The sequence below is a fragment of the Podarcis liolepis genome (genome assembly GCF_965112155.1).
Source record: "Podarcis liolepis genome assembly, chromosome: 8".
In the NCBI taxonomy this organism is placed as follows: Eukaryota; Metazoa; Chordata; class Lepidosauria; order Squamata; family Lacertidae; genus Podarcis; species Podarcis liolepis.
In genome coordinates this window covers 44,148,966-44,166,755 of record NC_139560.1, presented here as the reverse complement: position 1 = coordinate 44,166,755, position 17,790 = coordinate 44,148,966, and the positions used below count along the sequence as shown (strand labels likewise).

General features: G+C 43.8%; 1 protein-coding gene across 1 annotated transcript in view; it reads right to left on the bottom strand.

Annotated features, from left to right (window-relative positions):
* KCTD1 (potassium channel tetramerization domain containing 1) overlaps positions 1-16,565 on the bottom strand; it is a 76,499-nt gene extending 59,934 nt beyond the window's left edge. The window contains exon 1 of the mRNA XM_083517758.1: positions 16,417-16,565. Coding sequence (XP_083373884.1) covers positions 16,417-16,425 — 9 coding nt within the window. The 5' untranslated portion in view covers positions 16,426-16,565. The remainder of the gene's footprint in view (positions 1-16,416) is intronic.
* Between the last annotated feature and the right edge of the window lie 1,225 nt (positions 16,566-17,790).

The window sequence follows — 17,790 nt, the reverse complement described above, 5'->3', positions numbered from 1 at the left end:
CCTTTAATAAGATAGTCCTCTCACCCAGGGAGGCAGAGCCCACCACACTTGAGGTCCAGGGTCAGCCTACATAAGGCTCAGTGGGCTCTAGCTTACCACCGTGTAATTTCTCTTCTAGCTGTCTTGGGCCCCTTGGAGCTGTCCAGGGTCCTGTATATTCTCTGCTTGACGTGAACTTGTGACTGGACACTCCCTGTTTCCCCTATGAGCATCAGGTGCCTGCAGATACTCTGAAATTGTAGTTGATTATAGAGAAGGAGAACTATGTTCCTTGTGGAGAGACGAAATTTTGACTACTATCACTTTTCAGATGGATGTTGGATTGTTATTACAGTATTTCATAGTACACGAAAGAGCAGACTTAAAAATAAACCACATTTTCACAGGCAGCATACAGAATACAAGGCGCTCATTTTGACCTTTAAAGCCCTAAATGACCTGAAATCAGAATACTTCAATAATCACCTAAGAATTCTACGCTACATCTAAGGACAATATAGGCCCCTGCCATTAGGGGCAGACTTTGGTCTTTCTAATTTCAGTGGTGCCCTGTGCAAGGCCAAAATTCACTGCCCCGTCTCTCACCTTCTGTTTGGTTCAATTCACTACATCACAATTGTGACACCCTGCAGCGCCCCCTAGGCTCAGTGCCCAGCATGGTGGAACCAGTTGCTCTGCCCTAAATCTGCCTCTGCCTCCGTATGGTGGTGGTTGGTACCTGGGAGAAGGGCATGGGAGCATTTAGCCCTTTGAAGGACTTTATAGTGATTGGTACCTATGATCTGAATGCCCCTCTGTCCTGCCTATTGGTCCATCCAAATGTCGGGTAGAAATTACTTCTGGCAGCATCTCAGCTGGCGGTGGTTAGCAGAAAACCCCCAACTCTGGTTAATTCAGGGGAGGGAAATGGGTCAGCACTGGATTCACTGCTTCTGTCACATGACCACAATGGGCCTGAACAAGGCCTTTCTGCTGCTCCAGTCTGGAAGCGGGCATGGTAATGGAAAGCCCCTCCCCAAGCTGGTGCAATTTGTGCTGTCCCATCAAGCCCCACTGCTGCCAGTCAGGGGTTAGCATTACACCCTTTTTCTATTTCCTAGACTTATTTCTGGCCTTTCTTCCCTTGCAGTAGTCTTGGTCTAGAGTTGGTCTGACACCATTTATTCAATCAAACAATGAGATCAATCACTTTATTTGTACATCATGTTTCCACAACAAAATAGTGCTGAGGGTGATTTGTAACAAACTAAATAACAGCAATGAACAGCAGGTATTCAATATTGGCTTCAGCCAAATTCAACTGGAGTTCTTGCAATAAATGTGTAGTATGACTGTAACAGTTTTCCTAAGCATATTAGACTGTGATTATAGCCTTTTTATATGATACCATATGAGCTGAGCTCTATAATATTATCCCCTCCCCTCAAAAAACCTCTGCCACCTGGGGCACTTTCAAATGGGTGGGTCCTAGCAGATGATGAATACAGCCCTAGCCTTAGTACTCAACATCTCCAGTTAAACGATATCAGGGCTGGGGGGAAACAAAGAGTTGGTTTAAAAAAATTGGCTATGATTAACTGGGAAAAATAGAGAGGAAAACTTTCTTAAGTGAAAGGGCAGCTTAATCACAACATTGCAATGGGATAACTGACAATCTACTGATTTATTATATTTGCAAATAATTTTAAAAATAAATAGATTAAGGAATCTTTTGTTGATTTGGCTGTTTATGCCCTTAACTCTTGCGAAAACCTTGATGTCTATCTATTAAGTATCTACTATTTTACAGGTGCTGGGTACATATTAAAGGATGATGGGATGAGGTGTGGACCTTTTCCTTGCACTGTAGAAGACAATTTCATCCACTCACAACACTCTGTATTTATTCAAAAATGAAAGGCACACAAGATTGTGATTTAAATTAGTTTGCATTGCTCTGCTCACTTTTTCCTCTGGCCCCACCAACTACTGGCATGAGGTGCCCCAGAAATTGCCCAGGAGGGAATGCAGTCCTCAGGCTGAAAAAGTTCCCCACCTTGTCTTAGCTAATACTTGTGAAGAACTAACGAACCAGCTTCTGTCAATTTTCTAGTTTGCTCTCTAGAATACAAAGCCTACTTGGCCTACATTTCTTCACCTTTCACATCTACAGTGAACAATGCTTTGTGCAGCTTTTCAAGAATAAACATCCTTAGTAAAACCAAAACCCAGCTAAGTTTCTTCAACTGCAAGTGTATGTATATTTTTGTTTTATTTTGCTGAAGCCATGTTAACCTACCTTCTCAGTTTGTTCAATCATCTTCTCCGCTTTCCCCAAAGAAACCCACTTTTCAAACCCAGACACTACAGTGGTACCTTGGGGTGCGAACGGGATCCATTCCAGAGCCCTGTTCCCATCCTGAATAGAATGTAAGATGCGACTGTGCATCTGTGCGTGTGTGGGTCACTGCTTCTGCACATGCACATAACGTCATTTTGATCGTCTGTGCATGTGTGAGTGGCAAAACCCAGAAGTAACTTGCTCCATTACTTCCAGGTTATCCTGAAGCAAATTTATCACGAGGTATGACTGTATAATGAATTGTATCTCCTTGTTTCATAATCTTCTAAAGTGGATTGCTTGAAAGATGAACTGGGTAATTCTGTTGGTATGTGTCATTTCTTAAAAACATGTTCATCTGTGGCAATTGCTATTGGGGAGCAATTGCTTCTCTGGGAGGCAAAAGGTTTTTCAAACATGGCCCATTAGGATATTACTAATTCTATCTTTTACTATGGCAGCTTTCATTCACATAGCCTATTGTTCAAGAAGAGACCACCAGTGAAAGTTAATTCTCTCTCCAACCCCCCAGGCCCACATTTACATCTCTGGGGCACAAGCTTGGGCAGTGTGTATGGTGGTTCTGTTAGTGGCCTCTTCAGCAAAAGGAAGTAAGGCAGGAATCACAGCATCCATTGCCTAGTGGGATTGCATCACTGAACCTCTCTGCACTGACAACCTTTTATCCATTCCCTTTCCAGCTTTCAAATGTCTAAAGATTTTCCTGCCTCCCCGCCCTTTTTTGCCTTTTCAGACTAGTCTCACCAAGGCTAGAATTCAATTTCCTGAAGGTTACTTGCTCCCTTCCGTTCATTTTATTTATTTATTTTGCTCTTGCCTTCCTGCTGCATTGTTGGTTCAGGAGTACGCATACCTTCTGCAACTCATTATGCCAGTACTTAAATAGTCCCATGCTGAGTTGAAGGAGTTTAATTTCCTCCCTTGCTTCTTCCCTGCCCCCAAGTTCAAAGCAGTTGTTGGACTATTTTTATTTTTGGGTGACTCTACTATACCCAAATGCATCAACTTATATCCCTCTCTAACTCATTTTTTTTAAAAAAGTCTTATGTGGTGTGGTCATTGCTGTTTGCGTATGTATATTTATTTATTCAGCAAAATGTATATACCCCTTGATTATAATAAAATCTCTAAGCGGATTTCAAAAAATGCTTTGAAACACACACACACACACACTCCTTTAATTCTGGATCTATCCAAAGGCCTCACAGGTTTAGGCATGTTAGAAAGCAGTTACATTTACAAAGCATTTCTATGCATGTTTACCAAAGAGTAAGCATCGCTGTGTTCAGTGCAGCTTGCTCCCATATAAGCAACTTATGACATAAGCTTTCATGAAGAGCCAGCTCTACAATTAGGGAGAGTGAAAGAACTGCCTCAGGCAGCCAATTTTAGATTTTAAGAAAAGGCAGTAATACTTTGTTGCTGTCGCACTGTTACTCCCGGGGAGAGCTGCTTGTGAAATTCTGTCCCTTAAGATGCCAAAAAATGTGGTTGGTGTTGGGTATCATACACCTTGACTGAGGGACTGAGGGCTGAGGGATGGAAAAATTTACCACTCCAGCTCAGGCAGCAAAATGTTTTGGGCTGGCCTTGCTGATGCAGTGCATTAAATCTTATTCTCGGTTGACAGGCATATAGGGGGCAACATGTTCTGAAATTAAATAGAAAAGAAAGGGGGAACACTCTGAAAGTCCAGAAAAAAAGGACAAAACAAATGGGAAAAAGGAAGGGCGATGGGATGGAAGAATAGAGTCATTTCAAGAGACTTCAGAGGTTCTGTAAAATGAAATCAGGGGTTACATGAGATCCTGGGCCACAGGTTATGCACCTCTACTCCTCACACAAAAATAGACAGCTGCCACCCCATTGCCAGTCCCCTCCTTTGTCTTTGGAACTGACAATTGGCGTTGTCAATTGCTGATCCCTGTTCTAGTACCACTGATCTCAAGTATGACTTATTAGCTTAATTGAAGATGGCACTACTCTAGGTCACTCAAAACTAGGTTATTAATCAAAGAAACCTGATATAGTATACATTAGTTACTTAAGCAAGCAGCTACTTGCAAAGCCTTTTGGTGAATCAATTCTCAGTGTGACGGCCATCACTGAGAGGGGTTCAAGCAGATAGAGATGGATGCATTCTTATTGGACTACAAGCTAAGAGGTCTTTGTTCTGGAGACTAAAGACTGACAGTCAGCATTACCAAAGGGGACAGATTAGCCCCAAGACCTGTGGGACCGTCAATTCAGTGCTTAAGCTGAGGGCGTATGTACAGCATGTCTCAAAGGACACATCAGTTACACACTGCCTGCAATGCCAAAGGAAGTTACCAGGATCAAGGTGCCAATCTGAATTTCTTTCCCATCAGTTACAATTCTGAATATCTTTAAACCGCCCCCCCACCACCAAAAGTTCAATGGGTATTTCAACAACATTCCATCAGACCAATATTGCAATTTTGAGCAAGTATACCAATATTTCAGTGAAAATACTTCTTATGATGCCACGTGATCCCTCTCACAAGCAATGTGCATCACTATTTTCTCCAACTGGTACAAAACAGTGTAAAGTGATCCTGACACTGCATCTCCTCCAGAGATGGTCAAAAACCCCACAAGATTGTTAGACCAGCTGAGGGGCTTTAGGATCTGGCAAGGGCTCTTGCCATACCAGTAGGACACTGTTACAAATATACAGACATGTTGGTGAAATTTCTTCAGTACACCCAAGGAATGGCTGAAATGGGGTGCGGTGGGGGTGAGTCATGATGGGAAAGATGTGTGATGCCTGGCACAACTTTCCACCAGCTACAAATCTGGACCAAAGATTTTCCCTCCCATTTACTTCAATGGGATTTTTAAAATGATAAAAATAAATAGCTGGCCCACCAGAACTGGCAAAAATGAGTGGGAATTGGTTCCACGGGCTGCTCTGATGGAAACTGCTTGGATTCTAAGTCTGGCCTGCTTGTGGACAGAGTATGGTATGGGTGTGTGTGTCTTAGACTCCTTCCTGAAAGGCTGCCTGAGATCTCTAGAGAGCTGCATACTTGCTTTCTGTTCTGCTGGGGATGTTTTTTTTTGGGGGGGGGGGTACTGTGGAACCACTGTGAATATTGTGCCAGGGTACGACCACCTCCTAATTGGCATATGTGGGTTGTCGCCCTCTGTTTCCGGGCAATGTGGTGGCATTGTCTCTGCTACATCCTGGAACTGGTAGTTAGTAGTGCTGCTGCCAATTTCTTAATTATTCTTTCCCCTCTCTGTATCTCTTGCCCATGTTTCTCTTTCCCATACAGGATATGTGAGCTATTTTGCCAGTGCAGCAGCAGCATAACTCCAGCCCCAGCAGGATAGGATTGCTCTGTTAAGTGCTTGGGTTTCTAAAGTAAAAGGCATAACCTGCCACCTGCAATCACAGAAGTACCAAAACAGTACCGAAAAACCTTAAATAATTTATGCAAGTAGGTAATATATTATTATTATTATTATTATTATTATTATTATTATTATTATTATTATTGTATTATTGGTATTTCGATTTATATCTCATCCTTCCTCCCAAAGGAGCTCAGAGCAGCAAACACCAAATTCTCTCAGCCTATCTCAAGTTAGACAGGAACAATTTCAGCCATCAAAAGCCTGGGAAAAGAGAAATGTTTTAACATTCGTCCTGAAAATCAGTATGGAGGGAGGCAGACCCACCTCACTAGAAAGGACATTCCACAAGCAGAGGATGCAAAACTGTATTCAAATGGCAAACATTATGTGTGAACATCACAATGTGCTTTTTTGGAGTAAAAGTAATTTTATGCCTTATCACTCACAAGAAAACTAACCCTTGTTTGCATGTTTAAAAGACATTAAACTGATCTGAAAGAGAATTGCATCTGCAATGACCAACATCACTCCTCCAATTTCAGTGAAGGAGGACGTCTAACTTAATGTTGGGAAACCGCTGGTAAATATGCATGTGACCACTCCTTGAGTGGAAAAGCAAATCAAGTCCACTGCCAGAGTTATGAAATAGTCACACAGTCACCTAAGGTGCAAGATAGCCAAAGAGTCCTGTTTGTAAACTGAAAATCTGAGGGGAATCCATTCATTTGCTGCGACTGCTTTATCCTGCAGCAACATCACCTGTAGCGGAAAGAACTCCTGAGTGGCAGGATTTGTCAAAATGCCAGGAGGGAAGTGATAAGGGGATCTAAACTCCTCTTGGCCTCAACTGCTCAACAACTCAGTCAAATTGCCTCTTCTTAGGACTGCTTCATACTTTGCATTCTTACTGTGTGCCTCTTTCACACACAGTAGGACTATAGTGCGTAATATAAAGGCATATAAGGTAGCTTGGTGGCAATTTCAGGTATGCATGCAGATCAGAACATTCATGGCTTCTGCAAGTGTTGTGTGAAGTGACTCTCAGAATCTCAGAGGGCAGAGTTGAATAAAACAGTAACACTTTGAATACTAGAAATGCTATTTGTAAATACTAAGTGCTTCACATGTGTTCAGTAATCCAACATTTCTAGAATACAAGCCTGTATTGGACTGTATACAAGTCCAGTAACACATAATGCAGATTTGACTGTAAGTATGGGGTAAGGCTAAGAGAACAATGGACTGCTTAAAGCCACTGAGTTCATGAATGAGATCTGAATACTTAAATATTATTATTTTTCCTTCATTCCATTCCTTTCCCTGCAAAAGCAAGCAAGATGTGATCTAATATGCTTTAATTTGAGAGCCTGCATTTCATTTACACAACCATGGAAAAAGTTCTGCTTTAGAGCAGGGGATTTGATTCTATGATCCACTGAATCCCTACCAGTTTGCAGGTTTCTAATTCTTGGTCTGCCTGGATGAGATGAGGTAGAAATGCCTACCTCAAAGATAGACAGCCCTCTGTTTCCTGCTCTAGTGTTGTAACAAATGGCTTATTACCAATGGATTTATTTTCTATCATCTACAGAAAATGGTAATACGAACTCTCTTTTTAAACCTCATTACATGAGTTCATGGAATACATACCAAGTAGGGAACCCGACATAAAAGCTACAACTTTGAAAAGGGCACCCCCATCTGTTTTGGGTCTGGGGGTACATTTGGAAAATCTAAGAAACTGCCACAGTCACACCAAAAAACTTTTTCACAAAAGAAAAATGGGTGGTGCTAAAACAGACTAAACATCCCTAAAAAAAAACTAATCTTGCAAAATAAGCATTATAAAAAGGAGGCAATACAACCCCAAAGAGCAAAAACAGTCAAGACACTGCCCAACAACATTTCCAAGCAGCGAGAAAGCTGAAAAAACACCTCCAAATGGAAAAACACCCAAGGAGCTCCCCAAAGCAGGCAAAACACACCCACCCACAAACAACAAAAAGCAGGCAACCCATAAAGGTTCTCCCTTCAAACACAAAACACCCCCACTTCCCCAGCGGTGGCCAGGTCTCCCGCTTCCATGAGGAGTGGAAAGCCAGGCACCAGCCTCTAGCTACCTCTGCTAGGAGTCCAGAGGCATTCTGGGGAATGGGCAGAGGGCAGGGCAGCTGCATTTCTAGCCATTCTTACCACTGGCGCCTGGCAGGCACCAAAAGGGGTGTCTAGTAGTGTCGTGCCATCAGTAGGCACATTGGAGACCCTAGCCCTGGCATAGGCAAACTCGGCCCTCCAGATGTTTTGGGACTACAACTCCCCTCATCCCTAGCTAACAAGACCAGTGGTCAGGGGTGATGGGAATTGTAGTCTCAAAACATCTGGAGGGCCAAGTTTGCCTGTACCTGAGCTAGTCCAAGAATTTGGTGATGCAGTCCAATAACATTTAGTAATTATTGTTTCCCAGTGGATTGCATCTTTTGTTTTCAATAGATACATTTGTATACGAAACAAGAGGAAATGCTATTAAAAGCCACAATCTTGTCTTCAGAGACTCCATGGATCCACAGTATATGTATTAGTGCTTTAATAAGCATTTTGGATCAATGGTGTAACAGATGAATTCAACTGGACAGCTGAATAAAAGAGAGGAAGAACTGCATGCTGATCTTAAGAACAATTAAAATTCAGGCTAGTTAATTCAGACATGTTTCATATTAACATATAGTATTATGCAAAACATATGAGCAGCATTTCATTAAAAAAAGACTTAAGATTTCCAAAACCAATGCAAGTTTCTATTACTCCTCAATCTTTTGCTCCTTAAGAGTAAAGGTGGGTGGCTCTGTCTTTGTGCATACCGAACGTAAACTGACAAAGTTAGAATAAAGTGTGCATTTTAGATTAATTTCTTCCAAACAGGCAAAATGAGATTATAGTCTATGAAAAGTAGGACAAGGGAATAATGCATTTTAATAGAGTAAGGCAAATTAATTCTTGGTGTATTAGCAACTGTGTTATATTAAGGCTGAATGAGACACAGAATGTGAAGAGAAACTGCTGCACTGTGTGTGATAGAAAGAAGCCATACCCAAACATTTTAAAAATTCTGTTTCTCTACAAAAACAATGACACTGCCGCCCCCCGCCCCCCCCCCGCCGGAAGGTAATCCAATTTGGTGCTGCTATAAAAGCAACAACAAAGTCCATCCCAAAAAAGTAACAGCAGCCATCTTACGAGGGAATTTTCTCCTGACTGACAGATTTCTCCCCTCAAAAGCGAGGTGGAATTGAACACACTGCAAAAAAAAGGACTGTTGATATAGGAGAAGAGAACATTTATCTCCCTTCTAATTTAGTTGAACTTGAAAAAAACTTTTAATAGCTTTGGAAATTTTAAACAGGTGTATATCTCAAGGACTTTACTATGCTTATTCATTGAAGGTGTTTTGGAATCCAGACCAGCAAGGCCAGGTTGATATAATATGGCATCACTTGTAACTGCGAAAGTTTCTCCTGTTAAAATTGTCAATCTATGAAGAACCACTGGCTCTTTCCCTTCAGATTTCATTGTCATGGAAATCAACTTAATTCCAACCACAAATGTACATGAAGCTCTTTTTTTAAAAAGGAAGTTTCTCCCTCTTATATTCTTTCTTGTACATAATAGTCATAAAAGTTTTCCATCTTATATGTGGATAGTGTTAATGAATGGGAGCCTTCATTGTATCACACTGCTGCTTTCCAAGATATCTACACTGAAACAGAATGTTTCAGTCATGCAGAGGCTTTTCCCATTGAGAATTTATTCAACGTGCTGCTGCTATCAAGGGCCAGGAGGCACATAGCACCATCTCACGTGTGGAATGTATGTATAGAAAGGGCTGTCATGAACACTATTACCATCTGTTAATGAAGTTGCTGTTAAGGCGAGAAAGAGGGGAAGATTGTGAAGCTGACAATCCTACCAGTGACTGAATTGTAATTCTGTTATTGTATGACCATAGAATCCAAGCCCATAAGCTCTTGATAAAGGTAAAGGGACCCCTGACCGTTAAGTCCAGATGCGAACGACTCTAGGGTTGCGGCACTCGCTTTACTGGCTGAGGGAGCCAATGTTTGTCTGCAGACAGCTTCCAGGTCATGTGGCCAGCATGACTAAGCTGCTTCTGATGAACCAGAGCAGCACACAGAAACACCATTTACCTTCCCGCCAGAGCGGTACCTATTTATCTACTTGCACTTTGATGTGCTTTCAAACTGCTAGGTTGGCAGAAGCAGGGACTGAGCAATGGGAGCTCACCCCGTTGCAGGGATTCGAACCGCTGACCTTCTGATCGGCAAGTCCTAGGCTCTGTGGTTTAGACCACAGCGCCACCCGCGTCCTTAAGCTCTTGATAAATGCATCTATTTGCCACTCTTTGCCAGAGCATTGACATTAGTTTATCCAAGTAGGAGCTTACCACCCTTTCAGTTGATCTGGAATGATTGTCACCCCTTTGGTTCCATATTGACTGGTGTTAACCAGAATTAGTATCACTACTTCGCTGCACATATGCAGTGAAGAAAAATAAATAAACCTCCCCATTACCTATCTTCAAGTTTAATGGAAATACATTCCATTTGTATACACAAAAAGATGCTAAACCCTTGTTAAGGGATAGCTGGATCAATGCTGATTGATTTGTCAGTATTCATACTATGATACCCTGAACACCCAATATTAACTCAGAAGAGTTATTCCTAGCAATTTGTTTGCAATAGATCCCTTCTTTTTTAAAAAAGTGCTATATTTCATGATTATGTTTGTGCACTGAATCGATAACTGTAGGTGTGATTCTCCACCCACTAATTTATTAAAAAAAGCACTGGCAATGGTATTATTTTAGATTGCAGTCCTAGCTGGCAATGCTCAAATTCAGATTAGAAAGAACTGTAAACACAGATATATCTTAGCTACAAGAGAGACCTCTAGTGTGTGCTAGAACATTTTGTGTTGTGCTTGAGGCATAATTAATACACCAAAATCACTGCAGTCGTTTTGAATATGTGATATTAAATTTCAGTAAGTGTCTCTCAGAGTGAATTAGTTTTAACTGTCCTCCTAAGTGTGCGGTTTAACTCAATTGGAATCAGTTTTGAAGCTGAGTGGAAACTGGGCAAAAAGGAACTTGCCTTCATTTCCAAAGCTTCTGCATTATGTCTGATCAGTTTCAGTGATTCGATTTTATAGCTGAATGATCAAAAGGTCACCAGCATTCTAATTCTTGTGTACAAACCTTTACATCCAGGATCACAAAGCATTTGCCTAACAGTTTCTTGTATGCCTGCCAGATCAAAATGTCAAAAATAAATCAAATTACAAAGCTATAGTATTTATTCCAGAGTGCTTTGGAGTAGGGTTTGAAACAAATAGCCTCTTTAAGAGTTTGCTCCATCTAGTTTAATAGGACTTACTTCTGAGTAGACATATACAGAATTGTACTAGTGCCAGGAAATAGCATGCGGTTTCGAAAATTAAAGAGGCAGTGACTGGAAGTTAGTTTTCTGCCCCAAATTTCAAACATTTTAGGGCTGGCTGTTAGAAATATATACAGTATTCAGAAACCATCCTCATCCTTTCCTCTAATTGCAAATTCAGGTGCCAAGAGCCTATCAGTTTGGAAGCAAAATGGGGCCATCCAAAAATAATGGAATGGATTCTTACATATTAATGGGACTTCCCAGGCAAGTGTGAACATTACAATAAAAATAATATTTTATAAGTGATTCAACAAGCACCTATGAGGGGCCAGGACTTACAGATTGTTAATGGCACTTGAACATTAACAAAGGACGCTGAAAGGCACCCTAAGTGGGGGCATTTTTCATTCCAGGAGCCACATTCCCCTTTAAGCAACTTCATGGGGGCCACAAGCCAGTGGTAGGTGGAGCCAGAAGCAAAATGAGAAAATCAATAAATACTAATTTTACCTTTTTACAATACTGTAGGCTAGTTTCTTCACATTCACACATTCCTCTCTAACCTCCATCCACGTGAGCAAGGAGCATTATTACACTTCAAGGACACTTCCAGCCAGGCAAAAGCACTCAAAGGAAGGTGCAAAGCAGGAGTCAGCTTGGGAGGGTGTGTCTTACAGGCCAGAAAGAGAGGTCTCAAAAGCTGCACCTGGCTCCCAGGTCTGAGGTTTCCTACTCTTGGCTTAAGGTAACCAGGCAGATTGTGTGAGGCTGCAATGCTAATTTAGCAGGCCTCGCTGAATTCAACAGGACATACTTCTATGAAGACATGGGGTTGTATTCAACTAATGTTTGCTCACAATAGACCCATTGAAATTAATGGGCCTAAGTTAGTTATGGTATTGGTTTCAATGGGCCTATTCTGAGTAAAAGTTGAACACAAACCATGGTTGAGTCTATGAATTAAGACTATGGCTGAGAGCATTTAAGACATGAAATTAGTGTCTAAACAACTTTACAGAGTTCCTACAGCAGACTCTCTGGAGTCCCGAAAAGGAGTACACGTTGGGGGCTGTGGATACACTGCAACATTTTGGTCCTGTGTAATAAAATTATAAGTATTTGAATAATGTTTTCAGCTGTGCAGTGTGCTTTAACATGCATTATTCCAAAGTAATCTATGCAACATTCCTGTAAGGTAGTATTATTGCCCCAAATTGCAGGGGTGAGAAGGAAGCAAGGCTGGGAGGGTATGACTTGCCTACAGCCACCTGGAGAGTTCATGAAAGCCATGAGATTTGAACTAGGGATAGTTCAGTTGCATAGCCACTAGGCTTCTCATACTATTCCAGCAACTGCTCTTGCCCAGACAGTTGGGGGGGGGGGAGTGGAGAAAATCCTGACCCAGATTAAATGGCATTTGCTCACCAGTGCTTTAAAGTAAAATAAGAGACATCTGTCACTTGCTCTAGCTTATGAACCAATACTTCACCTCAACACAAACTTAACATACAGTTAAGTTAGGAATAGAGATTAATGGCTTATAATCAAGCACTGTTACAAATGGCAGAACTGAGCTGAGCTTCTACCCATTTCCTATCAAATTTATCGAGGCTTAGGTAAAGGGACCCCTGACCATTAGGTCCAGTCGTGGCCGACTCTGGGGTTGTGGCGCTCATCTCGCTTTATTGGCCGAGGGAGCCGGCGTACAGCTTCCGGGTCATGTGGCCAGCATGACTAAGCAGCTTCTGGAGAACCAGAGCAGTGCACAGAAACGCTGTTTACCTTCCTGCCGGAGCAGTACCTATTTATCTACTTGCACTTTGACGTGCTTTTGAACTGCTAGGTTAGCAGGAGCTGGGACCGAGCAACGGGAGCTCACCCCGTCGTGGGGATTCGAACCACCGACCTTCTGATCGGCAAGCCCTAGGCTCTGTGGTTTAGCCCACAGCGCCACCCGTGTCCCTCTTTATCGAGGCTTACTCCAAAGTAAATGGGGCCAGGATCACAGCTTTAGTAGAGTAGCAGTCACAGTTTGAGTCCAAGCACATTTTCTCAGAAGCAGTTCCCACTAAGCTTAATAGGGATTACTTTCAAGTAGGTTTGCAACTTTAAATTAATTGTGCAGCTGAAAGTTACTCCATCATACACGGCATGGATAAGAGTAATATTGACAAATGCTTGTTATTCATTTATGAAAAAGCTTAGTTGGGGCACATTAAGAAATCCCCTTCTCTTTTCCTCCCCCACACCATGTTTTGTTTGTTTTTCCACTTTCAAAGTAGGAGGACTCTTAAGGAGTCTAACTGCTGAGAAGGTAAAAGCCATTTTCCTCATTTTTAATTTGCTCAAACAATCCAAGCATGCTTGGTACCCAGAGGGTATGCTCAAATAAACTTGTATGTGTCTGCCAGCTTCGTTGATTGAAACCAGAAGGCGAACATTTCTTAGAGAATGGTGATGTTAAAACTGTTCTCTTTCTTTCAACAGAAAAGGAGAAGCTAATGGGGGAAAAAGTCAAACAAGCAAAGTCTTATTTGAAAGTAGCTGGTTTGCATACATTCAGAGGAGAGTGTGTGTTACAGAGCATTTCAGCTATACCAGTATTTACATCAATTAACTTCTTGGCAACTGTGCTGAGCTGCTGAGAGCAATGAGAAGCCAATGCCAGGAGACAGAACAGGGGTAGTGAACCATTTTCAGCCTGAGGGCCATATTTCCTTCTGAGCAACCTTCTCAGGGCCACATGTCAGCAATGGGCAGAGCAAGAGAACAAAGTGGGGAGAGCAATGGAAGTAAGGTTTGCCTTTTGAACATTAGGCAAATTTATACACCCTTAGATATCTCTCTCCCTTATCCATTCAAGTAAGGGGCATTATAAGCATTCAAGGACATATTCCAACTAGGCAAAACACTCTGGATGCAAAGCAAATCCAGAGAGGAGTGTGGTTCTGAGGGCTGGATACAGAAGCTTAAAGAATTGCATTTGACCTCTGGGCTTGAGGTTCTCTGTCCCTGAGATACAGGATGCTCTGTTTACTTTTTACTCTTCTGCTTTCTCCATCCAACAACCTCCATTTTCAATTTGAAGGCCTGCAAACCTCAAATCAGATGAGACCAATCTAGGTCATTTTATGGCCCCAAGTGGCAGCCCAGCTTGATCCCTCTAGGCATTATTTGAGACATGCAAGGTGTCATGGGGCACATGCCTCAAATTGCATGGTGCCTCACCTGTACCCCTAAATCCTACCTGCAACCTCACATTTCTGGTGTTACTCTGTGGTGAGATAAGAACACAGGAAGAGTCCTGCTGCATCAGATGAAAGACCAATCTGGCCCTAACATCGGGGAGTGGCAGTGGATGGCAGAGCTTTCTCTGTGCATATGCCCCCTCTGGCTTAGGACCTAAGGTAGCCTGCTGTCCTCAGAGGCAGTGGAGGATCCTGTCTCATTACCAGATTTCAGGTAACAGTCAGATGCCATTCCAAATACCTCAGGCGGGCTGTACTCATCTGTTCTCACAGGGGCTAATCAGATGGGAAGCCTGCCAACAGGACATGAGCACAAACAAAACTCCAGGTTGGTGGGGACAACTCTGCATATGCTCAGCATCCTTCTGTTACCACTTCACCTAGCCTGTCTCACAAACAGCTGAACTTTTGAACACCTTTACTTGGGTGTATTCATCCCTTAAGCCCAGTGGAAGTAGTTTCCTATTCATTCCTATTGGAATCACCAACCTGGGGCTAGACGAGGACCCAAAGACCCTCTGGCACTGCCAAAGTCCGGCCTCTTTAAGGCCCCCTCGAGTTCCACCCACCCGTTTCAGGAACGAGGGTTTCGTGTTTTGGGGACAGACTCGGCCTCGCATATTCTGCAGAGATGCCTTAGTCCTGTTAGCTAGGGATGATGGGAGTTGTAGACCCAAAACATCTGGAGGGCCGAGTTTGCCAATGCCTGCCTTAGAGAACTAGGAGAACAGGGCAACAACCCATTACTAGCTGCAGCAAAGCCGCTCGAGTATTTGAGTAGACAGGCGCGCGGTCTCCAAGGCGAGGCTCTGGCCCTTTAAGGCAGCCCCACAACCGGCTGGAGCACCATGGCGCCCGCCTGCGCTTGGCGGCAACTGGCCGGGGGAGGGCGACCGCGAGCAGCCCACCAAGGCGGCGCGGGCGAACTGGCGCCTTTCAGCATCCCGCGCGGGGAGCAGCAGGAACCTCAGTGGTCCCTCCAAGGCGACCGGCGTCTGCGCGAACTCTTTAGCCATTACGAGCTAGTTCTCAGTAGCCTAAAAGTGGCGGACATTGCCGCTTCAAACTCTGAAGAGTCACGGGAAGGGACGCGGCAGGCGGGCGTGTTTGTAGAGGGGGGGAGGGATAAGGGGCGGGGCCAGCGCCCTCCCGCTCGTGCGTCGGCGCGCCCCCGCCAGCCCGCCCGCCCACTGGGGAAGGTGCCTCTTTCTGCAACAGGGAGAGCGAACGACCCCGGGGGCAAAAGCGGAGCCCGGGCGCGCGCGCGCCCTCACACAAATAATGGCGTCTCTCTCGCGCAGCCAGCGGGGTTGTGGGGGGTGGGGGACGCAGAGCGAGAGGCGCCGAACAATACACGAAGCCAGGCTCCACTCGCGACCCCTCTTTCCCCACCCTCTTCGGGAACAAATGAATGTGGGAGGCGAGGCGCGAAGAGAGAGAAAGAGAAGCGAAGACAAGCTCCAGCCCGCCGGCGGAGGGGAAACAAATACTGTAGCGTTGTGGGGCCCATTGGCGGGCGCGCGGCAGCCTGGCTAATTGCGAAAGCGGCAGCTCATGGCGGCGCAGCGCGGCGGGGTGGATTGGCTGCACCCTTTGGAAAGGGGCGGCGAGGAGAGATGGGGGGGGGGGAGAAAGAAGAGAGAAGGAGGGAACGCTTCCAAATCAGTAGCCGCTTGGACGCTGCGCGCTCGGCCGGCGAGGAGGTTGCGCGCAAAGCTTGGTTCGAGAGCCTTTGCCAGGAGGAACGTTCCGGTTGCAGCCCAGCCCTCCCTCGCTCCCTCCTTCCTTTCCCTCGCCTTGCAAACTCGAGTCACCCCAGTTGCAGGGAGATGGGAGATTTGCCAGCGCCCGTGCATCGCCTTGTCTGGGCTCCTCGGAGTGTGCCGCGCTCTCGCCCATTGCCTGGCACATGCGTAAAAGCGAGTTGCGCCCAGAGTCCCAGCCATCCCCTCCTTAGCAAATAATAACAAACCCAGTCAGATCTTACCTGAAACATTGAAGCCGGAAAGTGTGCGTGTATCTCTCTCTCTTTCCCCCCCAAGTCCCTTTCTCTTTCTTGCTCCCACTCTCTCTTTTTTGCCTCCCCACTTCCGATTTTTCTCTCTCCCAGCAGCGATCTGCTCTCTTCGCTATACCAGAGAGAAATGCAATAGCTTGGCTAAGGTAGACAGAACAAAATACAGAGAATAGTTGCTCCAGGGGCTTTGAAACCCCTCAAGGCAAGGATCAGGATACAATTAGCTCATGTCTCTACCTCCAGTCTAAATCAATCTCCAAAATAAAAGTTAAATTAAATTAACCGATCACACGGGCATAAAATTGATCTCCTGCAAAACGCTCATACAAATATATATCTATATAGCATGTAATTTTTTTCCAGATTTTTTTTTTGGTGGAAAAAACAGTCTCATTCCAGCCTCCAACTTGCTTTTTACTCTCCTCTTGCACAGAAAAGCTGATTTTAATCGTTGTGATTAGTTTTGATGTAACGTTTCCGCAGGCGATTTCTGCAAATGGATGGCGTGTTTCTTTGCCAGAAGAGGGAAAAGCAGCAGATGATGATAATTATAAGGATTGTTGGTTGTTTCCTTTTCCTTTTAAAAAATGGTATTCAGATCTGCCTCTGCACTTTCCCAAGTTGACCTGACATTGTCGTTGCACTAAGGTCGCCCAACTTGTTGATTAGTATGCCCTCCTGATCTGTTCTGAGCGAGGGATACGTGATAATTTGGCAAGGGAGCCAACACATTTTCTGTTCCTTTGGCTATATAACTTCCCAAATGACGTGTATAAAAATAAGCACATGGAGTCTGCTTTGCCCCAATCAAGTCTGAATCAGTGCCTGGGGGTGATACACAAACTCATTTCAAATGTTCAACCATGCAGAATTGCAAAAAGATTGAAGGAGTTCCACAGCATTTTTTATTTTATTTTAAAACAGCAAAATTAAAAGAAAACAAAAATCCCTGTAAACCTACCCAGGAATTTACCACGGAGGATCATGTGACCCTGTCCACAATTGTGGCTAACTTTCCTGTGTGCACCAAAGCTACTAGACCAGTATGTTTGTAACTGCTTTCTGTTTCAGGAGCCTCCACTTATTGCTCGGGAGTAACCCTATTAATCTCAGTAGGACTACTCCAGTGCTAATAGTTTTAAGGTGTTTTGACAGGAGAGACTTGTAGGTCTGTAGGTGAATGTTAAACACACAGTGGCTGGAATATACATCTTTGATTAAAAATGGTTTTCAGCTGCATTCTGTCCTACATTAACAGCATTCACATGTGGCACAAATAAATGTGAAAATGGACTCTGTGCTGTTTTCACACATCACAGGGGGAAATGGATGCTAGTCTTTTCA